At 33.2% G+C, this 20,468-nt stretch overlaps 1 protein-coding gene across 2 annotated transcripts; it reads right to left on the bottom strand.

Moving 5' to 3' along the window:
* Positions 1-1,029: 1,029 nt before the first annotated feature.
* Positions 1,030-19,324, bottom strand: LOC143042149 (uncharacterized). Of its 2 annotated transcripts, none has more exons than XM_076214407.1 (5): positions 19,252-19,324; positions 15,778-16,124; positions 11,404-11,738; positions 2,016-2,230; positions 1,030-1,305 (listed from the first exon to the last, which is right to left on the bottom strand). In XM_076214407.1, the coding sequence occupies exons 2-5, from the start codon at positions 16,122-16,124 to the stop codon at positions 1,180-1,182; spliced, it is 1,023 nt and encodes a 340-aa protein (XP_076070522.1). In that variant the 5' UTR covers positions 19,252-19,324; the 3' UTR covers positions 1,030-1,179. The 2 variants fall into 2 exon arrangements, with proteins under 2 accessions (XP_076070522.1, XP_076070521.1); XM_076214406.1 differs by having other exon boundaries at positions 15,778-16,143; positions 19,252-19,323.
* Positions 19,325-20,468: the final 1,144 nt, after the last annotated feature.

Here is a 20,468-nt window from a genome sequence, read left to right as displayed (position 1 = left end):
TTTCACCATAGAGTAAATCCGGGGAGGGGCACACTTTCCTTTATATAAATACATCTATTTATATGATAACAAATAGTATGTTTTCGAATGTAGGGGAATAAAAATAGTTCGTAAACAAATCATTTTCCTTTGCTTTTCATGTGTTTTTCGCTTTGTATTTACTGATTTGGTGTCATGAATGGATACCGCATATCCTTTGTTTTTCTTTTTTCGAGTAAGTTCTAGAAAAAACAAGGCTTCACTTATTCATGTTTTGTTGTTCCTAGAATACTTTGAGTATTTACAAATTCAACTGATGCAGTTATAACGTAAAACGTGCCCTTTTGTAAATTTCATGCCATAAATTGAAAAATAAAAACATATTAAGCTGGTCTTGTTTACACCAGAAATCAGGGAGGTTCCCTGAAAGCATGGAATTCGCGTATCCAACATTTTCTGACTTGTGCCCAACCTGTTCGAAGTCGAAAACAAAAGTAGATTGATTTCAAAGCACGATTCAGACCATTTTTACTCAAAGATTTTATCCTTCAAACAGGAACAGAGGTAAAAGACAAAGCCAATCAAGGTACACTCAGTGGGTTGAAAGATGCTTCAGATTTTTTATTTTCAAATATCACATTTTCACACAACACAAATCGTGCGGCAAGGCCATTATGTTTGTTTTCCTTGATTCCGAATCATATAAACGCTTCAATGCAAAAATGCCTTGATTTAAAACGTTTGTTGACTACAGCATCGGAAAGGTACATGTATGACAAAAAACCAATGCACGTTTACTACAGCATCGGAAAGATATCATCAAAAACCAACATAGAAAAAAAAATTGAACAAGAATGGCCAATAAAATTTTCCATGTCGATGCGACTTTACAGGGTCGGTAGTGGGAGGGGAAACCAACAATATTTTATTTTTGGCCTTATACTACATCTTAGCATTATAAGAAAAGCCAACTTTAACAAATACGAATCGAAAACCTATCACCTGAACATCGAGGTGAGCTTACTGAAATGACTGTTACAAATGTATCAATTTTAATTCCGTATCAACTACAATTAAATAAGAACACACACAAACACACACATACGTTTAAAGTTCTATGTCACATTTAAACGAAATAGTGAGCTAAAAGGTTAACATTGTTATCATGGTTATGAATTTCAATTTCAAAAACAATCCCGATTAGGGATTCGAAGTTAAAAGTACACATGTAAATGCCAATACAGCCAATATGAATGCCAAAAGTGAAACCATGTTCATTTTGGTGACTTGTTTCTCTGTTGGATCATTTGGACGTGGTTGCAAAACCTGAAATTTAAAAAAAAAATATATTTACATTTTTGTTTATTTAAATTAGCGATAACAAGCACGTATTAATACACAAATCAGCGCATTGGTTCCTCTTTTAAAATGTTAAACATTTGCCTTTTGTGTGCCTATTGGAGTATGATATGTGATATTTTTCAATATTTTAGACTAAACCAACCTTCTATGTCATTTGGTCGTTCATTGACAGTTTTTCATTGGCAATCATATTGCTATACATGCATATAAACATGTACATGAAATAATGATAATAATATAACGATGATGATAATTTTCACTTGATATATGAAGACTTCCTAGTGTGAAAAACATCGACCTTAAACCTCTCACATGTACAATGCTTCGAACAACTCTTGATCGTGAATAGTGAAAACATCAGACCATTACAAACAACAATATAAAAAAAAAAGATTTACCTAACCAAAAGTGAAAATTCGTGTGTAGAATTCTGCAAATATCACAGAAAACATATGACTATTATTTACAACATGAACAAAGTTTCTAATAAGATTTTTAAAAATTTCAATTTGGTTTTTTGAATAAACATTTTGAAAAAAAATAATATACACCATCTAGCTCAATAAAAAACTAAATTATTGTTCACAATTTGAAAATAGTTTACGCCACGACAGCATAGACATGTGTCTAGCAGTCTTAACTAAGCAGTAAACTGATTAACATGTCGAGTGTACCTGTTGCATGAACTGTAATACTGGTACATCAAGTGATGGGATAGTCGTATGTTTGTAATATACCCCTTCCCTATCGATGTCGTCACAGTAATTTATGATATGAGCAAACCGACATTGCGGTAACGCCAGGGATTGGCAAAATGATTCTATTCTGTCTTGAACGATGTTTGGTGGGTGTTTGTCCCTGCATGTCAATATTCCATAAACCGGTATTCCTGTTTACAAATAAAGAAATGAAAATAAGTTCAACACCGCTTGCGTTTCCTTTGTCTTTTTTTTCTATACTTCATAGTGCCTTACTTTGTGAAGGTCTACCCCAGAGACGGTATATTGCAAGGGTCAATAAGATGCCTTAAATATAAAGGGTGTTTTTCTGAGAGAGGAAGGACTATTATATTTGTATTTATCGTGTCAATATCTAAATGTGTTCAAAATCTATTTGAAAAATTATATAATTGATGCAAGCTATACTTTAGTGTAATTTTAACATGGGTAGGCATGGTATTCGTGATTATTTTTGCCCGAGCGATAGAGATGGGTGAAATAACACAAACGTGAGGGCTAAAATAACCCATGTTAAAACTACAATATAGTTTAGCTTGCATCAATTATTTCGATTCTGAATAGGACAATTAAGGTAATGTCTATGTCATATACGTATAAGTGTAAAAGCGTTTGTGTAGGCTCTTCCATGACCCTCCAGTGATATTAAAATTGAGAATGGAAATGGGGAATGTGTCAAAGAGACAACAACCCGACCATGGAAAAAACAACAGCAGAAGGTCACCAACAGGTCTTCAATGTAGCGACAATTCCCGCACCCGGAGGCGTCCTTCAGCTGGCCCCTAAACAAATATATACTAGTTCAGTGATAATGAACGCCATACTAATTTCCAAATTGTACACAAGAAACTAAAATTAACATAATACAAGACTGACAAAGGCCAGACGCTCCTGACTTGGGACAGGCGCAAAAATGCGGCGGGTTAAAACATGTTTATGAGATCTCAACCCTCCCCCTATACCTCTAGCCAATGTAGAAAAGTAAACGCATAACAATACGCACATTTAAAATTCAGTTCAAGAAAAGTCCGAGTCTGATGTCAGAAGATGAAACATGTAGAAAAGTAAACGCATAACAATACGCACATTTAAAATTCAGTTCAAGAAAAGTCCGAGTCTGATGTCAGAAGATGAAACCAAAGAAAATAAACAAAATGACAATAATACATAAATAAAAACAGACTACTAGCAGTTAACTGACATGCCAGCTCCAGACTTTAATTAAACTGATTGAAAGATTATGATTTCATCATATGATTATCAGGCACAATCCTTCCCGTTAGGGGTTTAGTATCATACCTTCATAACATATATGAGAAGAACATAACCCGTGTCATGCCAACAACTGGTTTTTGAATAAATGTGTTTAGTTCCGATGCAAAGACCCTATAAGTGAATCAATATTAATGCCAAAATATGCAATCTTTAATGACCTGACAACAGTATCGTAACTATATCCCTTCTTAATAAGTCTATTTAAAGGTTTGGTACTTTATGAGGTGAATACTGACATTTTTGTGCTTTATAAAGAATATTTCCATAAAAAATTGGATGTGAAATACCTGAACGTATAACATGCATAAGAAGTCTGCATGTTGAGCTATATTTACGAATGATGTCCTTATACCGATGATAAGATTTAGTAAATGTTTTGACTAGTTTGTGATATCGAAAACCCTGGTGTAATAATTTTTCAGTAATACATAAATTTTTCTCGTTAAAATCTAAAACGTTGTTACATACACGTGCGAATCGTACAAGTTGAGATATATAAACACTGTAAGTTGGTGACAAGGGAACGTCACCATCTAAAAATGGATAATTAACAATAGGAAATGAAAAATCGTCTCTTTTATCATAAATTTTAAGCTTTCCGTTGGTGATATAGATATCAAGATCGAGGAAAGGGCAGTGGTCATTGTTAGTATTAGCTTTATTTAAAGTAAGTTCAACCGGATACATTTCTTTAGTATACATACTGAAGTAGTCATTATTGAGAGCCAAAATATCATCCAAATATCTAAAAGTATTATTAAATTTGTTTATCATATGTTGTTTCGATGGGTCTTTGCTGATTTTTGTCATAAATTGATACTCATAGCAATTCAAAAACAGGTCAGCAATAAGTGGTGCACAGTTTGCCTTAAAATACCGGAGAATAAAGGCTTTTCCCCCTGGAGAAGAATCACAATTTGAAAAAAAATTGACTTAAAATTATTCCCAAAAAAACCCAACTTTTTTCCCAAACAGTGCAGTCTCAGTAGAAATTGTGCATGAATACAAACTGAAAAACACTAATTTAAACATTTGTTATGCCTAAATTGACTATATGTGCAGATTTCAGGGTCTATTTAGTATCATCACTGGCAATAAGGGGTCTTATTTCAAACGAGGGTTTACCTCTTGAAAGGGGGTCTGCAAATTGAAGTTCCAGTCAAATTCATGATTCATTATAAATTTCCCAATTTGATAAAAATGACGCATATTTTCCCAATAAACAAGGGTAGAAGTAGTTTTGAAAAAATTCAACAATATCACTGCCCCCCCCTTTTTTTGTTTGTAAAGAAGCAAACGGCTGGCACTGTGATGTTTCAGAGGGAGGCTCAGGAGTTTGAACAGCCAGCATTAACGGTTGTCGTATCTAGGTCAAATATGTCAATTTGGGAATGCAACATATCACAGTCATAATAAATGAATTAGTACCATCATGTGCGCCATTTAAGAGTTTGAACAGTTAAAGAAATATATTAAGTGCATGATAATTTGACGAAATTCATTATTCTGAAGGAGTCATTGGTCCCAGATTATGTAATAAAGTACGTCTTATAAAAAAAAATACAATATCATTTGAATGATGATTATATTTATATGTATATATATTTAACAATGCCATTTTTTAAAAATAAAACATATTAATAGGGCGCGTTTGTTTGTTCTTCAGTAGTGAGCTAGGAAAAGTCCGGATCCATTTCTGTTTTTTTTTTTGCATTGGGAAGATCTTCTGGCTCTCTTTCACCTCTTCTCTTCTGATAGGTTGTTTAGAAGGCAGAGGCATATAACAAACATGGCGTCGTTTAGTCTAAATGACATTAATTAATTTATGAATGCAGATATATAAGAATGTAAGCTGTGTTATAAACGTGCGTAGTTGGACATCCCTGTAGGACGATAACCTGGATAAATATAAGAACTACACGGACAGTTAAGGGATGATTAATTGATATTCTATGGAAGGGATTTTGACTGATTGGTGTTTAACGTCACTTTTGTGTTATTTCCTAATGGTCAGATTATTTTATAGATGAATGATTGGGAAGGGAAGAGAGGGCATTATTATTCATTTTTTTATGTCGATAATTATGCCTATGTTGTGCCTAATTAGGAATATGGCAGGGTTAATATAAAATTAAGATGTGGTATGATTGCAAATGAGACAACTCTCCACAAAAGACAAAATAACACAGAAATCAACAACTATACACCTCGCCAAAAGTTAAGCAACACCTAAATATTTTTGCTTTAAATCTAAATTTGACAATGCTTTGTTTCAATATATTACGTAAACCTATTTTTAATCGACAGGTAAGAATTCAGGTATACAAATATTTTCCTAGGTTCCTTAAAAAAACAGGTTTTATATAGCTACATACAAGTTTTTTACTTGCAAGTTTCGTGCAATGAAATGTGACTGTTAACCGCAGAATAAATTGTGCCAATTTACGTGCACGTAAACCAGTCAAAAGACCACTGTTGACTCGTAGGCATCGTCAAGCTCGACATAAGTGGTCACTTGGTCACCGCAATAGGACTTTCAGATAGTGGCGTCAAGTCCATTGGTCTGACGAGAGAAGATTTCTCTAACATCATATTGATAAGCGCATGCGCGTATGGCGTGCTCAAAATACAGCATACAGGAAAGGGCACATTCATGGAATTACAGCTTTTGGTGGTAGGGGTTTGTCATTTTATTCGACTGCAAAATTGACCTGTATATTCTGGATAGGACATGACGAGTCAACAATATCGCGATAATATCATCCGGGATATCTTTGTGGCACAATATCTTGCAACTAGACCAATATTCAATGATGATAATGCTAGACCACGCAGAGCACGCATTGTTTCAGCTTATTTACGTCAGGAGGTAACTGACTCTATTCCTTGGCCACCCTTGTCACAGGACATGAATCCCATTGAGCATGTCTGGGATGATATTGGTAGAAAAATAGCAACAGGGTTCCAGCTAGTAAGAATTAACAGAAGTTACGAGCACCCTTGATTAAAGAATGGCAAATAATTCCTGTTTGAACATTACGACGCTTAGTTCACAGCATGAGACGACCTGTGGATGAACTTTTCCGGAAGCGTGGAGGATACACTCTCTACTGACCTAAATTGCACTTTAATGTATTCACAAATTGTCACTCTCGAGTTTTTAAAAGAATTTTGCGTATAGTGCAAAGCAAAACTTCAGTATAAATTGAAACTTTATCTTGTATTTTATTTTGCCATTTCACAACCATTTGCCCATTTAACTGAATAAGGATTAATAACCAAATTAGTGTCCTTGTGTAATAAAGAAGGATACGGCTACAAAATAAACACAGAATGGGAAGTTTTGTTTTTATCATAAAAAAACTGTCAAAATAGGTGCAATTTGGGTACCGTCACGTTATAAAGATTTTACAAGAAAATGGATATGGTATGGGCAAATTCTAATTGAAAAGCCAATATTTTGATAAACTTGATTAACGGAAAGTGTTTTAGTAATTATAATATCTTTATTTAGAGAGAGTAACTCATTTGGATTAGTATACACCAATTTTCAATAGTAATTACATTAAAAATAAACAATGCATCAATAATAATGATAAATAAAGATTATATACAATTTAAAATACAATAAACAATTATGATATGGCATTACAGTACCAACAAGATGGTAATGTTAAAAGTACATAGATTTATTTTTAAATTCTGATACTGTTTTTGATTTTTTGATTGAATTAGGAAAAGCAGTCTACACTGTTGGTCCTGTGTACGAGAAAATAGACTTATACAACTCTGTATTTGGTTTTGGAATTATAAAATTATCTGAGGATGAAAATCTCTTGTATTATATATTTGGTTTGCAGAAGCTGATAAAATAAGACTGGACATATATTCTGGAGCTAAAACAACTACTAGAATTGTTCATGTTTTGATTATATTAAGATTATCTGTGATTTTTTTTGAAATAAGCATTAAAAACATCATCAATGTCTTTTGGTTCTAAAATTTCCTTTTTGGTACAATCTACTTATTATTTATATACTGGTATGATTGTCGCTACCGCTGACAGTATGTAGGTTCTTCCATAATTTAGATTTTAAACTATCTATTTTCTTATGATAAAAATCACGTTTTCTCATGCTATCTAGAATTTCATCATGTATCCACTCATTTTGATACAAACGTTTTACTCTCTTTTTAATGAGTGGAGCATGTTGATTTAATACTTCAGTAAAAATATTCAAAAAAGACAACAGTGCTTCTATGGGGTCATCGATTTCTAATACACAATTAAATGAACACTGTGATATGTGATTGATAAAATAATTTTCATTAAAATGTTAGTATATCTGAACGTAATATATTCATGAATTTTCTTTTTCGATTTATACCCTCTTTTGTGAGAAATGCATACTGGATAATGGTCACTGATAGAATACTTCGAAACAGATATAAAATGAATATTATCTAGTTCATTGCTATAAATATGGTCTACTAAAATGGAAGATGTTTGGGTGACTCGATAAAGTATATAAGTATGATGGCCGGTTAAGGCCATTTTGCGTTTTCGCCTTTCATATTCTACAGGGCGAAAACGCGAAAAACGCGAAAAGGCGAATTCGAAAACGCGAAACCGATTTCGCGTTTTCGACTTTGCGTTTTCGCCCTGTAGGATCGATTTCGCGATTTCACGTTTTCACGTTTTTGCGATGTATTTTACGCGTTTTCGCGTTTTTACGATATAAATGTTATTATAACATAAAAATTTTAATAAAATTGGAGACAAGACTACAAAGTATAAGTCACTCAAATGATTGTCATATAAATTTCATATCTATGGTTAACTTTAAATATTTTCATAAATACGACATTTCCCTTACTTTCTTTGTTTCAAATACTCTAACAAGTCATTATCTTTTTAAAAGTGTCAATTTTATAAGTAAAGCCACAATGTAAACTATAGGCGGTTTTTCTTGTTGTATTTATATTTTGTTTAACTTTATATACATCTATTGTTTACATGTGTATATTAGTAGATTAATTATGTTTTAGACATGTAGTTGATAATGTATTTAGAGAGCCTTATTTAAAATTGGTTTAATCCAAATGAGTTATTCTCTTTAAATAAAGATATTATTATTATTATTATTATTATTATTATTATTATTATTATTATTATTATTACTGAACAAATTTAAAAACAGATGCATTTGTATAAAATGCCTTTGAGTGTACAATTTGCTTGAAATCATATTTTTGACATTTTAAAATATATTTGTAAATTAATTTGACCAGATTCAGTTTCTTTATTTGTTTTGTTAATCTGGATTTGCCATGGGGAGGATTGTTGTTATTGTTTACAGTATATCCCTTGTCCCTTGGTGTCTCCTGTAGATGAACAAATTTCCATCTTTGAAAATTTGAAAGTATATGGGAAACTCATTCTATATTTACATGAATTTTCCATAAATCCATGTTACTTTTTGTTTAAATTAAAAGAACATGCGACAGGTTTATGATATCTTTACTAAGATCAACCTTCAACAGTTTTAAAGAGAGTTCTTGGATAGTCCTAAGAGGATCATAAGACATGTCATAAGATATTCTAGTATCTTATAACAGGTCTAAGGATAGTTTCGCGAAACCGTCCCAAGTTTTTTGTGACAAAAGTCTTATCTCCACAATGTATTAAATTTTAAACTTTTTTCTCACAAGCTACTTTAAATATTAAAAATTTTAGATTCACAACAAGAGCATTAAATGAAAGATTATGTATTTTAAGTAACCATGGCGATAATAATGATTAATTTTATTTATTTTAAAATGTCCAAACTATAACTTCCAGCAAATTGTATATTCAAAGGCATTTATACAAATGCATCTGTTTTTAAATTTGTTCAGTAATTGTCAACAAAGAATATAAAGAAATTGTCTAATTTATGAATATATTTAAAATACGTCACATATATGAAATTTATATGACAATATACTTTAATAATAATAATAATAATAATAATAATAATAATAATAATAATAATAATAATAATATCTTTATTTAACGAGAGTAACTTATTTGGATTAAACCGATTTTCAATACGGCTCTCTACATACAATGTTAACAATATGAATAAAACATAATTAATCTACTATTACACAAATGTAAACAATAGACGTATTATATAATAAAGTAATATAACAACAACAACAAAAACACCTATGGTATACATTGTGGCTTAACTTATAAATTTAACACTTTTAAAAATAAAATGACTTGTAATAGTTTTTGAATGCAGATATATTAATTGATTTTTTAATTTCACTGGACAGTGAATTCCACACTGTTGGACCACTACAAGAAAAACTTGATTTGTATAATTCTGTATTTGATTTAGGGACAATAAAATTATCCGATGACGAAAGTCGAGTATTGTACGATTGTTTACTACTTGTAGGCACAATAAGATTTGATAAATATTTTGGTGTCAGTTGGTGTTTTGATTTATACATTAATAATGATTTGTGGTGAAGTATTCTCTTAGTAACTGGAATAATTCCAGATTCCTTATATAGTGCAATAGATGATTTACGAATATCGTGTTCGTTTAAAATAATTCTAGCTGCCCTTTTTTGCAATTTTAGTAAACTGTCAACTAAAAACTTGTTACAGTTTCCCAATACTGAACAACAGTAATCCAAATGTGGAAGAATATACGCATTGTAAAATAGAATTCGTGCATTGTGATTCAAGTACTTCTTGATTCTTTTTAATAAAGCTAATTAAGAATTAACTTTTTTGATTATATGATTAATTTGATCATACCAAGAAAGAGTTTTGTCAACAAAAATACCCAGGACTTTTTCACAGCGACTTTCATTAATCTTTTGTCCATTAATGGATATATTTAATGTGTCATTACACATCACAGACAGTTTTTGTTTTGAACCTATACACATTGTCTTAGTTTTCGACACATTAACTAACATTTTGTTTTCATCAACCCATTGACAAATATTTTCTAATACAACATTGAGTGTTTGACTTATATACCTTTTGTCTTTTTCTTTTTTGTAGTCTTGTCTCCAATTATATTTAAAATGTTATGTTATAATAACATGTATATCATAAAAACGCGAAAAGGCAAAATCGCGACGCGAAGTCAAAAAGGCGAAAACGCGAAAAAGCGAAATCGGTTTTGCGTTTTCGACTTCGCTTTTTCGCGTTTTCGACCTCGCGTTTTGGCGTTTTCGACTTTGCAATTTCGCGTTTTCGCCCTGAGGAATATGAAAGGCGTAAACGCGAAAACGAGAAAACGCGAAAACGCGAAATCGCCTTATGCGGCCACCATATATAAGAGCAAAAAGAAAAGGTCATAGAATTGGACCGGGAACACAGTTATTTTGTTGTGCATTTCTTTTAGACAATAAATTCAAATTAAAAAAAAAAACAAACTCACCTGCTCTTTCTCAAATTTTTTTTTACAGTGTAGTGTACTACTTTTGGGACAAAATAATATCAAAATCATAGAAAAGTCTACCAGATCTTACTCAATATATTGACAATTCTGTGCCGCAGTTAGGGGGTCTAAAATTAAGAATGACTGCTTCATGCATACTAGTTTTTGACCTTTTTGAACATGACTAAATCTACTTAACGTAAAGAATCAGCACCACATATTATTAACATGTAATTCCATCCCTTTACTTAATAGTTCATGCTTATACGCTTCCGAAAGAACTATTTTGTTTGAAATATGTACTACTTTTTTTGCATGTTTTCCCGACCGTGGCCGAACTAGTGGTTCTATACTTTGAACGTACAGATGTACACGTACGTTTGTAAATATTTCTGAAGTTAACAACATACTTTGTATCCATCAAACGTGATAATGATCTACTTAAGAAAGTCTCCAATGGAACAATAACTTTTTTTTTATTAATTTACATTTCAATGTAACAGGAGCGAGTGCCAATGATATTAGAAGGACGATAATAGGACAACGTAATGTAATAGTCAAATGCATTTCTCAACTGGTTAATATCATGTCATAGTTACCTCTATGTTTTGTTGCTGCTTTCCAAACAGAATTTAAAAAGCTCACTGGTAAATTAACTTTAAGATGTGACGAACAGACCACAATTATCCGATCAACCGGACGATGACATACTCCTTTATTGTACCTTCCTAATAATGCTTCCGCGCCATATTTGTCTGCGTAGTCTTTTACACTACTTAATTCTTGATGTTCCTTTATTCTGCCAGTAAATACCAATTCGAGAAGTGCTACACTTTCTTCGGTTTCTTCGTCCTCAAACCCAGTCATGTCCAAAAAGGTCGGCATTAGATAATCGTCTCCAACTTGTCGCTTGTAGTAATCTTTTTTTTCGTAGCTACATAACGAAATAATATGTTATTTAGAAAATCATTTATAGAAAAAAAAACCATACCATTGTGTATATTTCATCAAGCAGTGACACAGTGTTTGTTAAATGAAAATTAACATTGAGTTAATGTTAGTTGCAGAAACACGTTGGTTTCTTTTATAATATCCACAAACATTATACCAACAACATCGCGATATATAAACATGGAAAAAAGTATTGCAACACCTTGATTTTTTAAATCTTGAAAAATCAGCCACTTATTTTGGATATAAGATGATAAAATATTTGTAAAATGATATTGAAACGTAGTTAATGATAATATTTGCATTAAAACTAACAAAAAATGTATGAAAATAAAATATTTTATCAAACCGAAATTTTTATACATGTATCAAAATGAAGTGTTTTTTGAAAAAAAATGTATTTTACAACTTTTACTGTGGTCGAACTTTTCAATGTCAGACATTTCAAAATTAATCTTTAGATGATTGTTCTCATCATGGTTGATCTTTATACGCCAAAGAATTAGTACTTTGTGCGCAGCCTCCATTCGACAGGATAACCGTATCTGATTCCTGCCATAAGTCGACTAATTTGTTGCTTAGGAAGCAGCAACCATTCCTGGCGAAATATATTGTTTATTTCATGACGTGTTTGAACTGGGCAGTCATTTCGTGCACTTTACGCCCAATAGTGTCCCATATATGCTCGATATTGTTCAAATTCGGGCTACGATCGGGCCAAGGAAGATAAACCAAATTCCATTGGAACAATGGATCTTCCTCCACGATGCTAATTTCCAACTTTGGCGAGCTCTGCACTATATTGGATACGGGAAACTGTGTCTGTTCGTAGGCAAAGGTCCCCGAAATGGTCTTATCGCACGATAACCAGTAGGAATGAGCCGAGCTCGAACAGTTATTTATATCAATATCATGGTCATTTTTATAAATTTGCTGTTTACAAAACTTTGAATTTTTCGAAAAACTAAGGATTTTCTTACCCCAGTAGTAGATTACCTTAGCCGTATTTGGCACAACTTTTTGGAATTTTGGGTCCTCAATGCTCTTCAACTTTGTATTTATTTGGCTTTTTGAACTATTTTGATCTGAGCGTCACTGATGAGTCTTATGTAGACGAAACGCGCGTCTGGCGTATACAATTATAATCCTGGTACTTTTGATAACTATTTACACCACTGGGTCGATGCCACTGCTGGTGGCCGTTTCTTCCCCGAGGGTATCACCAGCCCAGTAGTCAGCACTTCGGTGTTGACATGAATATCAATTATATGGTCATTTTTATAAATTTTCTGTTTACAAAACTTTGAATTTTTCGAAAAACTAAGGATTTTCTTACCCCAGGAGTAGATTACCTTAGCCGTATTTGCACAACGTTTTGGAATTTTGGGTCCTCAATGCTCTTCAACTTTGTATTTATTTGACTTTTTGAACTATTTTGATCTGAGCGTCACTGATGAGTCTTATGTAGACGAAACGCGCGTCTGGCGTATACAATTATAATCCTGGTACTTTTGATAACTATTGTTTAAAGACTCATGTATGGTCATCACTCTCTTTTTAGGATTGTATTGTTTGCAATAGGTTTCCTTCAAACCAACCTTTATTGTGCTTAATTTTCCCTAACAGATGTTATAGAGGGTATTCTTGATCGCGGAAGGTCTGTAACATCGTTTGTTGCATGAGTTTAATTCTCAAAATGACTTATAGTGGAATGGTGATGACCAACACTACGTGGAATTGTCATAGCCACATACCTGCTTCTCTCATGCTGATAATCTGCCATCTTGCTGCAGTTATAAGTTGTGGATGACCAATTACAAGGTGTCAGGCATAGATTACCTTAGCTGGATTTGGCAAAACTTTGAGGAATTTTGGTCCTCAATGCTCTTCAACTTCGTACTTTATTTGGCCTTTTTAACTTTTTTGGATTCGAGCGTCACTGATGAGTCTTTTGTAGACGAAACGCGTGTCTGGCGAATATACAAAATTTAGTCCTGGTATCTATGATGAGTTTATTTACATACCTTTATAAACTTGGTTATTAAAAGTGTTGAAAACAATGAGGATAAAAACATCTGTTTTATTGTTTACGAGTACAGTAGCTGCATGTCATGCATGTGCAGATAAGAACTTACCAATTATTGATGAAACTCAGGTGATATTTATATAATGTTTAGCTTCTTCTATTTCAACAAATTATTTCACCAAAAAATAAAGAGTGTTTTTTTAAATTGAATTTCAATTTGGTGTTGCAATACTTTTTTCCATGTATATTTTGTAACGAAATTGAACATCAATTAAATTATAACAAACTGAGGCAAAAACGAAATTACATTTTCCCCGTTTTTTCTCTATTATTTCAATTTTTTTCTTACTACAAATGGGGACTATAATAGAACTCAGTTCATTGAAATAAAAACAAAGCAGTGCCTTCAGTTTTATCTCACCTGGCCTAAAAGGCCAAGTGAGCTTTTCTCATCACTTGGCGACCGTCGTCCGTCGTCGTTAACTTTTACACAAATCTTCTCCTCTGCAACTACTGGACCAAATTTAATCAAACTTGGCCACAATCATCATTGGGGTATCTAGTTTAAAAAAAGTGTTCGTTGACCCGGCCAACCAACCAAGATGGCCGCAATGGCTAAAAATAAAACATAGGGGAAACATGTAGATTTTGGCTTATATCTCTGAAACCGAAGCATTTAGAGCAAATCTGTCAAGGGGTTAAATTGTGTATCAAGTCAAGATCTATCTGCCCTGAAATTGTCAGAGGATTCGGACAGCCGATTGTGGGGTTCCTGCCCCTGAATTGGCAATTTTAAGGAAATTTTGCCGTTTTTGGTAATTATCTTGAATGTTATAATAGATAGAGATAAACTGTAAACAGCAAAATTGTTCAGCAAAGTAAGATCTACAAATAAGTCATCATGACCAAAATGGTCAGTTGATCCCTTAAGGAGGTATTGCCCTTTATAGTCATTTTTTACCAATTTTTCGTAAATTTTTATAATTTTTACAAACATATTCTTCTCTTACACTACTAGGCCAAATTTAAGCATACTTGGCCACAATCATCATTGAGGTATTGAGAATAAAAAATGTGTGCGGTGACCTTGCCAACCAACCAAGATTGCTGCTATGGCTAAACATAGACCATAGGGCAAAATGTAGTTTTTGGCTTATAACTTTGAAACTGAAGCATTTAGAGCAAATTTGACGAGGGATTAAATTGTTTATCAAGTCAAGGTCTATCTGCCCTGAAATCTTCAGATGAATCAGACAACTGGTTGTTGGATTGCTGCCCCTGAATTGGTCATTTTTTAGGAAATTTTGCCATGTTTGGTTATTATCTTAAATATTATTATAGATAGAGATAAACTGTAAACAGCAATAATGTTGAGCAAGTAAGATCTACAAATAAGTCAACATGACCAAAATAGTTAGTTGATCCCTTAAGGAGTTATTGCCCTTTACAGTCAATTTTTAACAATTTTCATAAATTTTGTAAATTTTAATAAAATATTTTTCTCTGTAACTAATTGGCCAAGTTCATTATAGATAGAGATAATTGTAAGTAGCAAGAATGTTCAGTGAAAGTAAGATCTACAAACACAACACCATCACCAAAACACAATTTTGTCATTAATTCATCTGTGTCTTTTGTTTAATATGCACATAGACCAAGGTGAGCGACACAGGCTCTAAAGAGCCTCTAGTTAAAGTTTTTATTTAGATTAGGCAACTTTATTCCGGAAAGAAGAGAACCAAAAGTGTGAAAAGAACGTAACCGTTCTATTTCACTGTTATTCATAGTAATTTGCGACATGAACTGATACAATACTAAATTTCACAACTCTGTTATAAATAGTTATAGTATAATACGGATGAATGGTATATGTTATCCGAAATATTTGAGTTGTTTTGTACACTTCGTATGCGCTAATATGACTGTTTTGTTGCGTACTAGTATCGTTACTCGTAATAGGCCAAAGATCGTTAACTAATAGAGAGGAAGAACAAACCTTGTGAATTCTGTTGTGCGCTGTTTATCTGCTGTACCAAAACTTCCAAAAGGGGCTATATCATGCCAACGATCTTTACTAAAACTAGAAAATATGGTGTTTAATAGTGACGATTTTCCTCCGCCGGGTGTGCCAACGATGGCAATATTCAAAGGTGGTTTTCCAGAAGGCTTTGTTCCAACAATTTTCTGGCATTCCCTGATCAGTGTATTCTTTTCGTTATATTTAGGGTCGTCTTTTGGATCTTTATGTGGAACTATTTTAGAATCATCGTTTCGATTGTAATATTGTTCTACGAAAGAATTCTCCCACACATCTCGTCCAGGTCTTATGTTTGAGCGGGCCATCTGGAAGTAGAAATCTGTGCTAAAAAATTGTAATAGTAATGTAGCAAAATGACGAAGAACAAAAATCATTTTCCTCCCTCGAGATAAAATATCAGAGTGAAGGAAAAAAAATATCAGATGACTTTGATATTCAACTTGAATTGAATATATAAAAATGGAAATATGACCTATAATGGTATACTGTTACTTTGATGAGAAAGATGGCCCATTGACACTCATATCACATCTTCTTATATATATATAAATGATATGAAGATAAATTTCATTTATAGACTTTAGTATAATTTTGTGGACAATAACAGGTCACCGTTCAGCCTTCAAGCATAAGTAAAATATATAACTTAATATATTAAAACAATGTCGTTTGTTTATGTGTTACATATTTGTTTTTCGTTGTTTGTTTTTTTTTTTTACATAAATTAGGCCGTTAGTTTTCTCGTTTCAATTGATTTTCATTTGTCATTTCGGGGCCTTTAAAAGCTGACTATGCGGTATGGGCTTTGTTCATTGTTGAAGGCCGTACGGTGACATATAGTTGTTAATTTATCTGTCATTTGGTCTCTTGTCGAGAGTTGTCTCATTGGCAATGGTACCATATTTTCTTTATTTTTTAGTCAAGAAAACCAAATTGAATGTAATAGTTCATGCACGTGGAATGATCATGAACAAATCTTAACCAAGAAGCCACATACAACCCCTTGATTGCAGGACTGTTGCCTTGAAAAAGCATATAAAGAGTGAGTAATTTACCTTTTCAACCCTGAACAGTGGTGTGCAACACAACATCCGAAAAAACTAAAAATCAGTTGTGAATCTCTTGTTGACAATCGTCAAATCTGTGCTAGGCTAAAATAACACAGGCACTTGTCTCAGAAAAAATAAATTCTATATACATTAAGTTAACACGATATAAAGCAAAAACAATTCTGAGACAAGTGCCTGTGGGTTGACAGCCAAGAAATCGACTTATAACGGAATTTCGCCACCGGCTGACATTTTTCTTAAATGCAAGTTAAGTACCTTCGGTTATATTAAGGTATATATAGGGGGCTCTGAGACAAGTGCCTGTGTAAAATAAATTTAAAAAAACATACTACAAAACGAAACGTATGTCTAAATGTACCCATCAAAGAGTACTTGCAGTTACGAAAAGCTACGGACTACCAAACAATTTATAACAGCTTCGTACCACACACTACTGTGCCCCTACTTTAATCAACAACAAATGAATATAATGGTAAGTAAAAAAATGTCAAAAAGAAAATATCAGTTTTGATTTATTTTAATATACAAGTATATATATATATATATATATATAACTCGTCTAAACATCAACCCAACAATGTTAGATCTGTAAATTTGCTTTCGCAAATTTTTGGTTCTTCCCTCGCCGGGATTCGAACCCATGCTACTGTGATATCGTGACACCAAATCGCCTGCACTGCAGCCGTCCCGCTAGACCACACGACCACCTGGGCTCTCATTTTAAAAGAGCATTCGGTGGGCATGTGTTACCTTTCCACGTCAGTTTTAATCTAGCGGCGTACTACAGTACATGATATATAAGGCATGAAGATGTTAATGTTACAGATCAGCTAAATTATCTATAGTAAAGGATCCTACAAATTAATGTAATATACAGTCACAGAAAATAATTATATTCATAAGTACGTCTGAGTCAGTGACAACTCTACAACAGATGTATCCATCGGATCGCCATCAATGATGGTGATACATGGCTGTGTACATAATGTATATACAACTCGTCTAAACATCAACCCAACAATGTTAGATCTGTAAATTTGCTTTCGCAAATTTTTGGTTCTTCCCTCGCCGGGATTCGAACCCATGCTACTGTGATATCGTGACACCAAATCGCCTGCACTGCAGCCGTCCCGCTAGACCACACGACCAGCTGGGCTCTCATTTTAAAAGAGCTTTCGGTGGGCATGCGTTACCTTTCCACGTCAGTTTTAATCTAGCGGCGTACTACAGTACATGACATATAAGGCATGAAGATGTTAATATTACAGATCAGCTAAATTATCTATAGTAAAGGATCCTACAAATTAATGTAATATACAGTCACAGAAAATAATTATATTCATAAGTACGTCTGAGTCAGTGACAACTCTACAACAGATGTATCCATCGGATCGCCATCAATGATGGTGATACATGGCTGTGTACATAATGTATATACAACTCGTCTAAACATCAACCCAACAATGTTAGATCTGTAAATTTGCTTTCGCAAATTTTTGGTTCTTCCCTCGCTGGGATTCGAACCCATGCTACTGTGATATCGTGACACCAAATCGCCTGCACTGCAGCCGTCCCGCTAGACCACACGACCACCTGGGCTCTCATTTTAAAAGAGCTTTCGGTGGGCATGTGTTACCTTTCCACGTCAGTTTTAATCTAGCGGCGTACTACATTACATGATATATAAGGCATGAAGATGTTAATGTTACAGATCAGCTAAATTATCTATAGTAAAGGATCCTACAAATTAATGTAATATACAGTCACAGAAAATAATTATATTCATAAGTATATATATATATCAATAATGTTTCCAAACAGGTCACGTGTGGTTTTTTTTTCTTTTTTTCTTAATTTTGTTATGACTGTAAATGTCTGGCTCAGAAAATGAAACTAATTCCAATGTAGTCTTTAAATAATCGATCTGAGTTAAAGTATGCTCTGAATTGGAATACACACGACTTTACAACATGTCTACTTAAGTTCTAATTAAATATGCCACGTAATACATTTGAAGTGATCAAGGATGATACTAAAATTTAAATATTTAAAATTATTTGAAATTGAAATACTTCCCCGTTTGAAAAGCAGTGGTGTGTATCAAGATTAAATATTCATTGTGGAAAATGTCCTTTCAGCTTTTTAATATTTTGACAAATAATGTTAAATTATAATATGGAAATGTGTTTAAAGCCTTTGTTACCATAAAAACGAAGAGAGACAATGATCGCTTAAATCATATTAAAATCTTTCTATGTTGCGAATTTCTTTTGGAAAACATGTACAAAACTCTTAGTACTATTAAATTTGATTTTTCAAAAGGTTTAGGTATTTGTACTAAAACTAGTTTCCTATGACTTACCGTTAACGTAAAGTTGCAATATTCGTTTTTAAACCGAAACTAAAAAAAAATAATTGCACCATTTGGAACTCCTCTGATTCTATCATTATATTATATTAAAAAGAATAAACAAATAGTGCATGCATGACTTGATTTTACTTTTGTATATGTCAGCAAAAAGTCAATGAATGAAGGACGACGTGTAGTTTTTAACATACAACAAAACTGAATAGTTTAAATGTAATGTACACGTTTAAATTGAATAGTTTAAATGTTCTGTTCTATAAGACGGATATACTTATGTAGATGTGTGTGTGTGCAGTGGCGGATCAAAACAAGTGTAAAAGGGGGGGGGGGGGGGGTGTCCGGTGGTTGGAGCCCCTTTTTTTGGACGATCAATGCATTTGAATGAGGGGCATGTAGTTTGAACCCCCCTTTCTTACCCTTGGTTGAGACCCCCCTTTTTTCAACTGGCTGGATCCGCCACTGGACTGTGCGTTAGTATATAGGGGATGGGGATCGCCCCGTTATTCCGACACCCCACTGTTCAGGCATGACAAATACCAAAGCGATTGATAAGGGTGTGTTTGACACATTTTAACCACTTTAATAATTTAATTTTACTTTATCTCAAATCAAGCAGGTTTTATCTCACCGTCTTGGTTTAGGCCGAGATAAACATGAACTTGCTAGGATATTTGGAGAAAATCTGTTATTTTCTCTGAAAAAGTATATGAGCCGGGATATTTTTCAGATAATTATTATGTCTTACTTTTTGAGAAAATAAAACGGCCATGGAGCAACATTTGTCTTCTGAATCATTTAGTATCATAATTAAATTTAAAAAAAGGATCATTATCTATATTGTAAAAATATGCCGTTCCAGTACCATGCACATACATGTATATATACCATACAGATTATTTTTGGGAACATTGTGAAATTATTTTACTAGCTACATAATGTAGTTCTTATGTTGTGCTGAAAAACTGATGTTCATAGTTCGCTCTTATGCTAAGCTTGTTACACCGTCCCAGGTAAGAGGAGGGTTGTGCGTTCACAAATATGTTCAACCTCGCAACATTATTTATGGGCCTGCGAAAGTCAGAAGCCTTTTGTTGTTCTTCATTCGTTTGATGTGATTTGTCATTTGATTTTGCCGGTTACACGCCATTATTCCGACAGCCCATTAATCCGACAGCCCATTGGTCCGACAACCCATTAATCCGACAGCCCAG

This window comes from Mytilus galloprovincialis, chromosome 8 (assembly GCF_965363235.1).
Source record: "Mytilus galloprovincialis chromosome 8, xbMytGall1.hap1.1, whole genome shotgun sequence".
NCBI lineage: Eukaryota > Metazoa > Mollusca > Bivalvia > Mytilida > Mytilidae > Mytilus > Mytilus galloprovincialis.
Note: the sequence above shows the minus strand (reverse complement) of the source record. Positions and strands in the feature narration are given on the sequence as shown.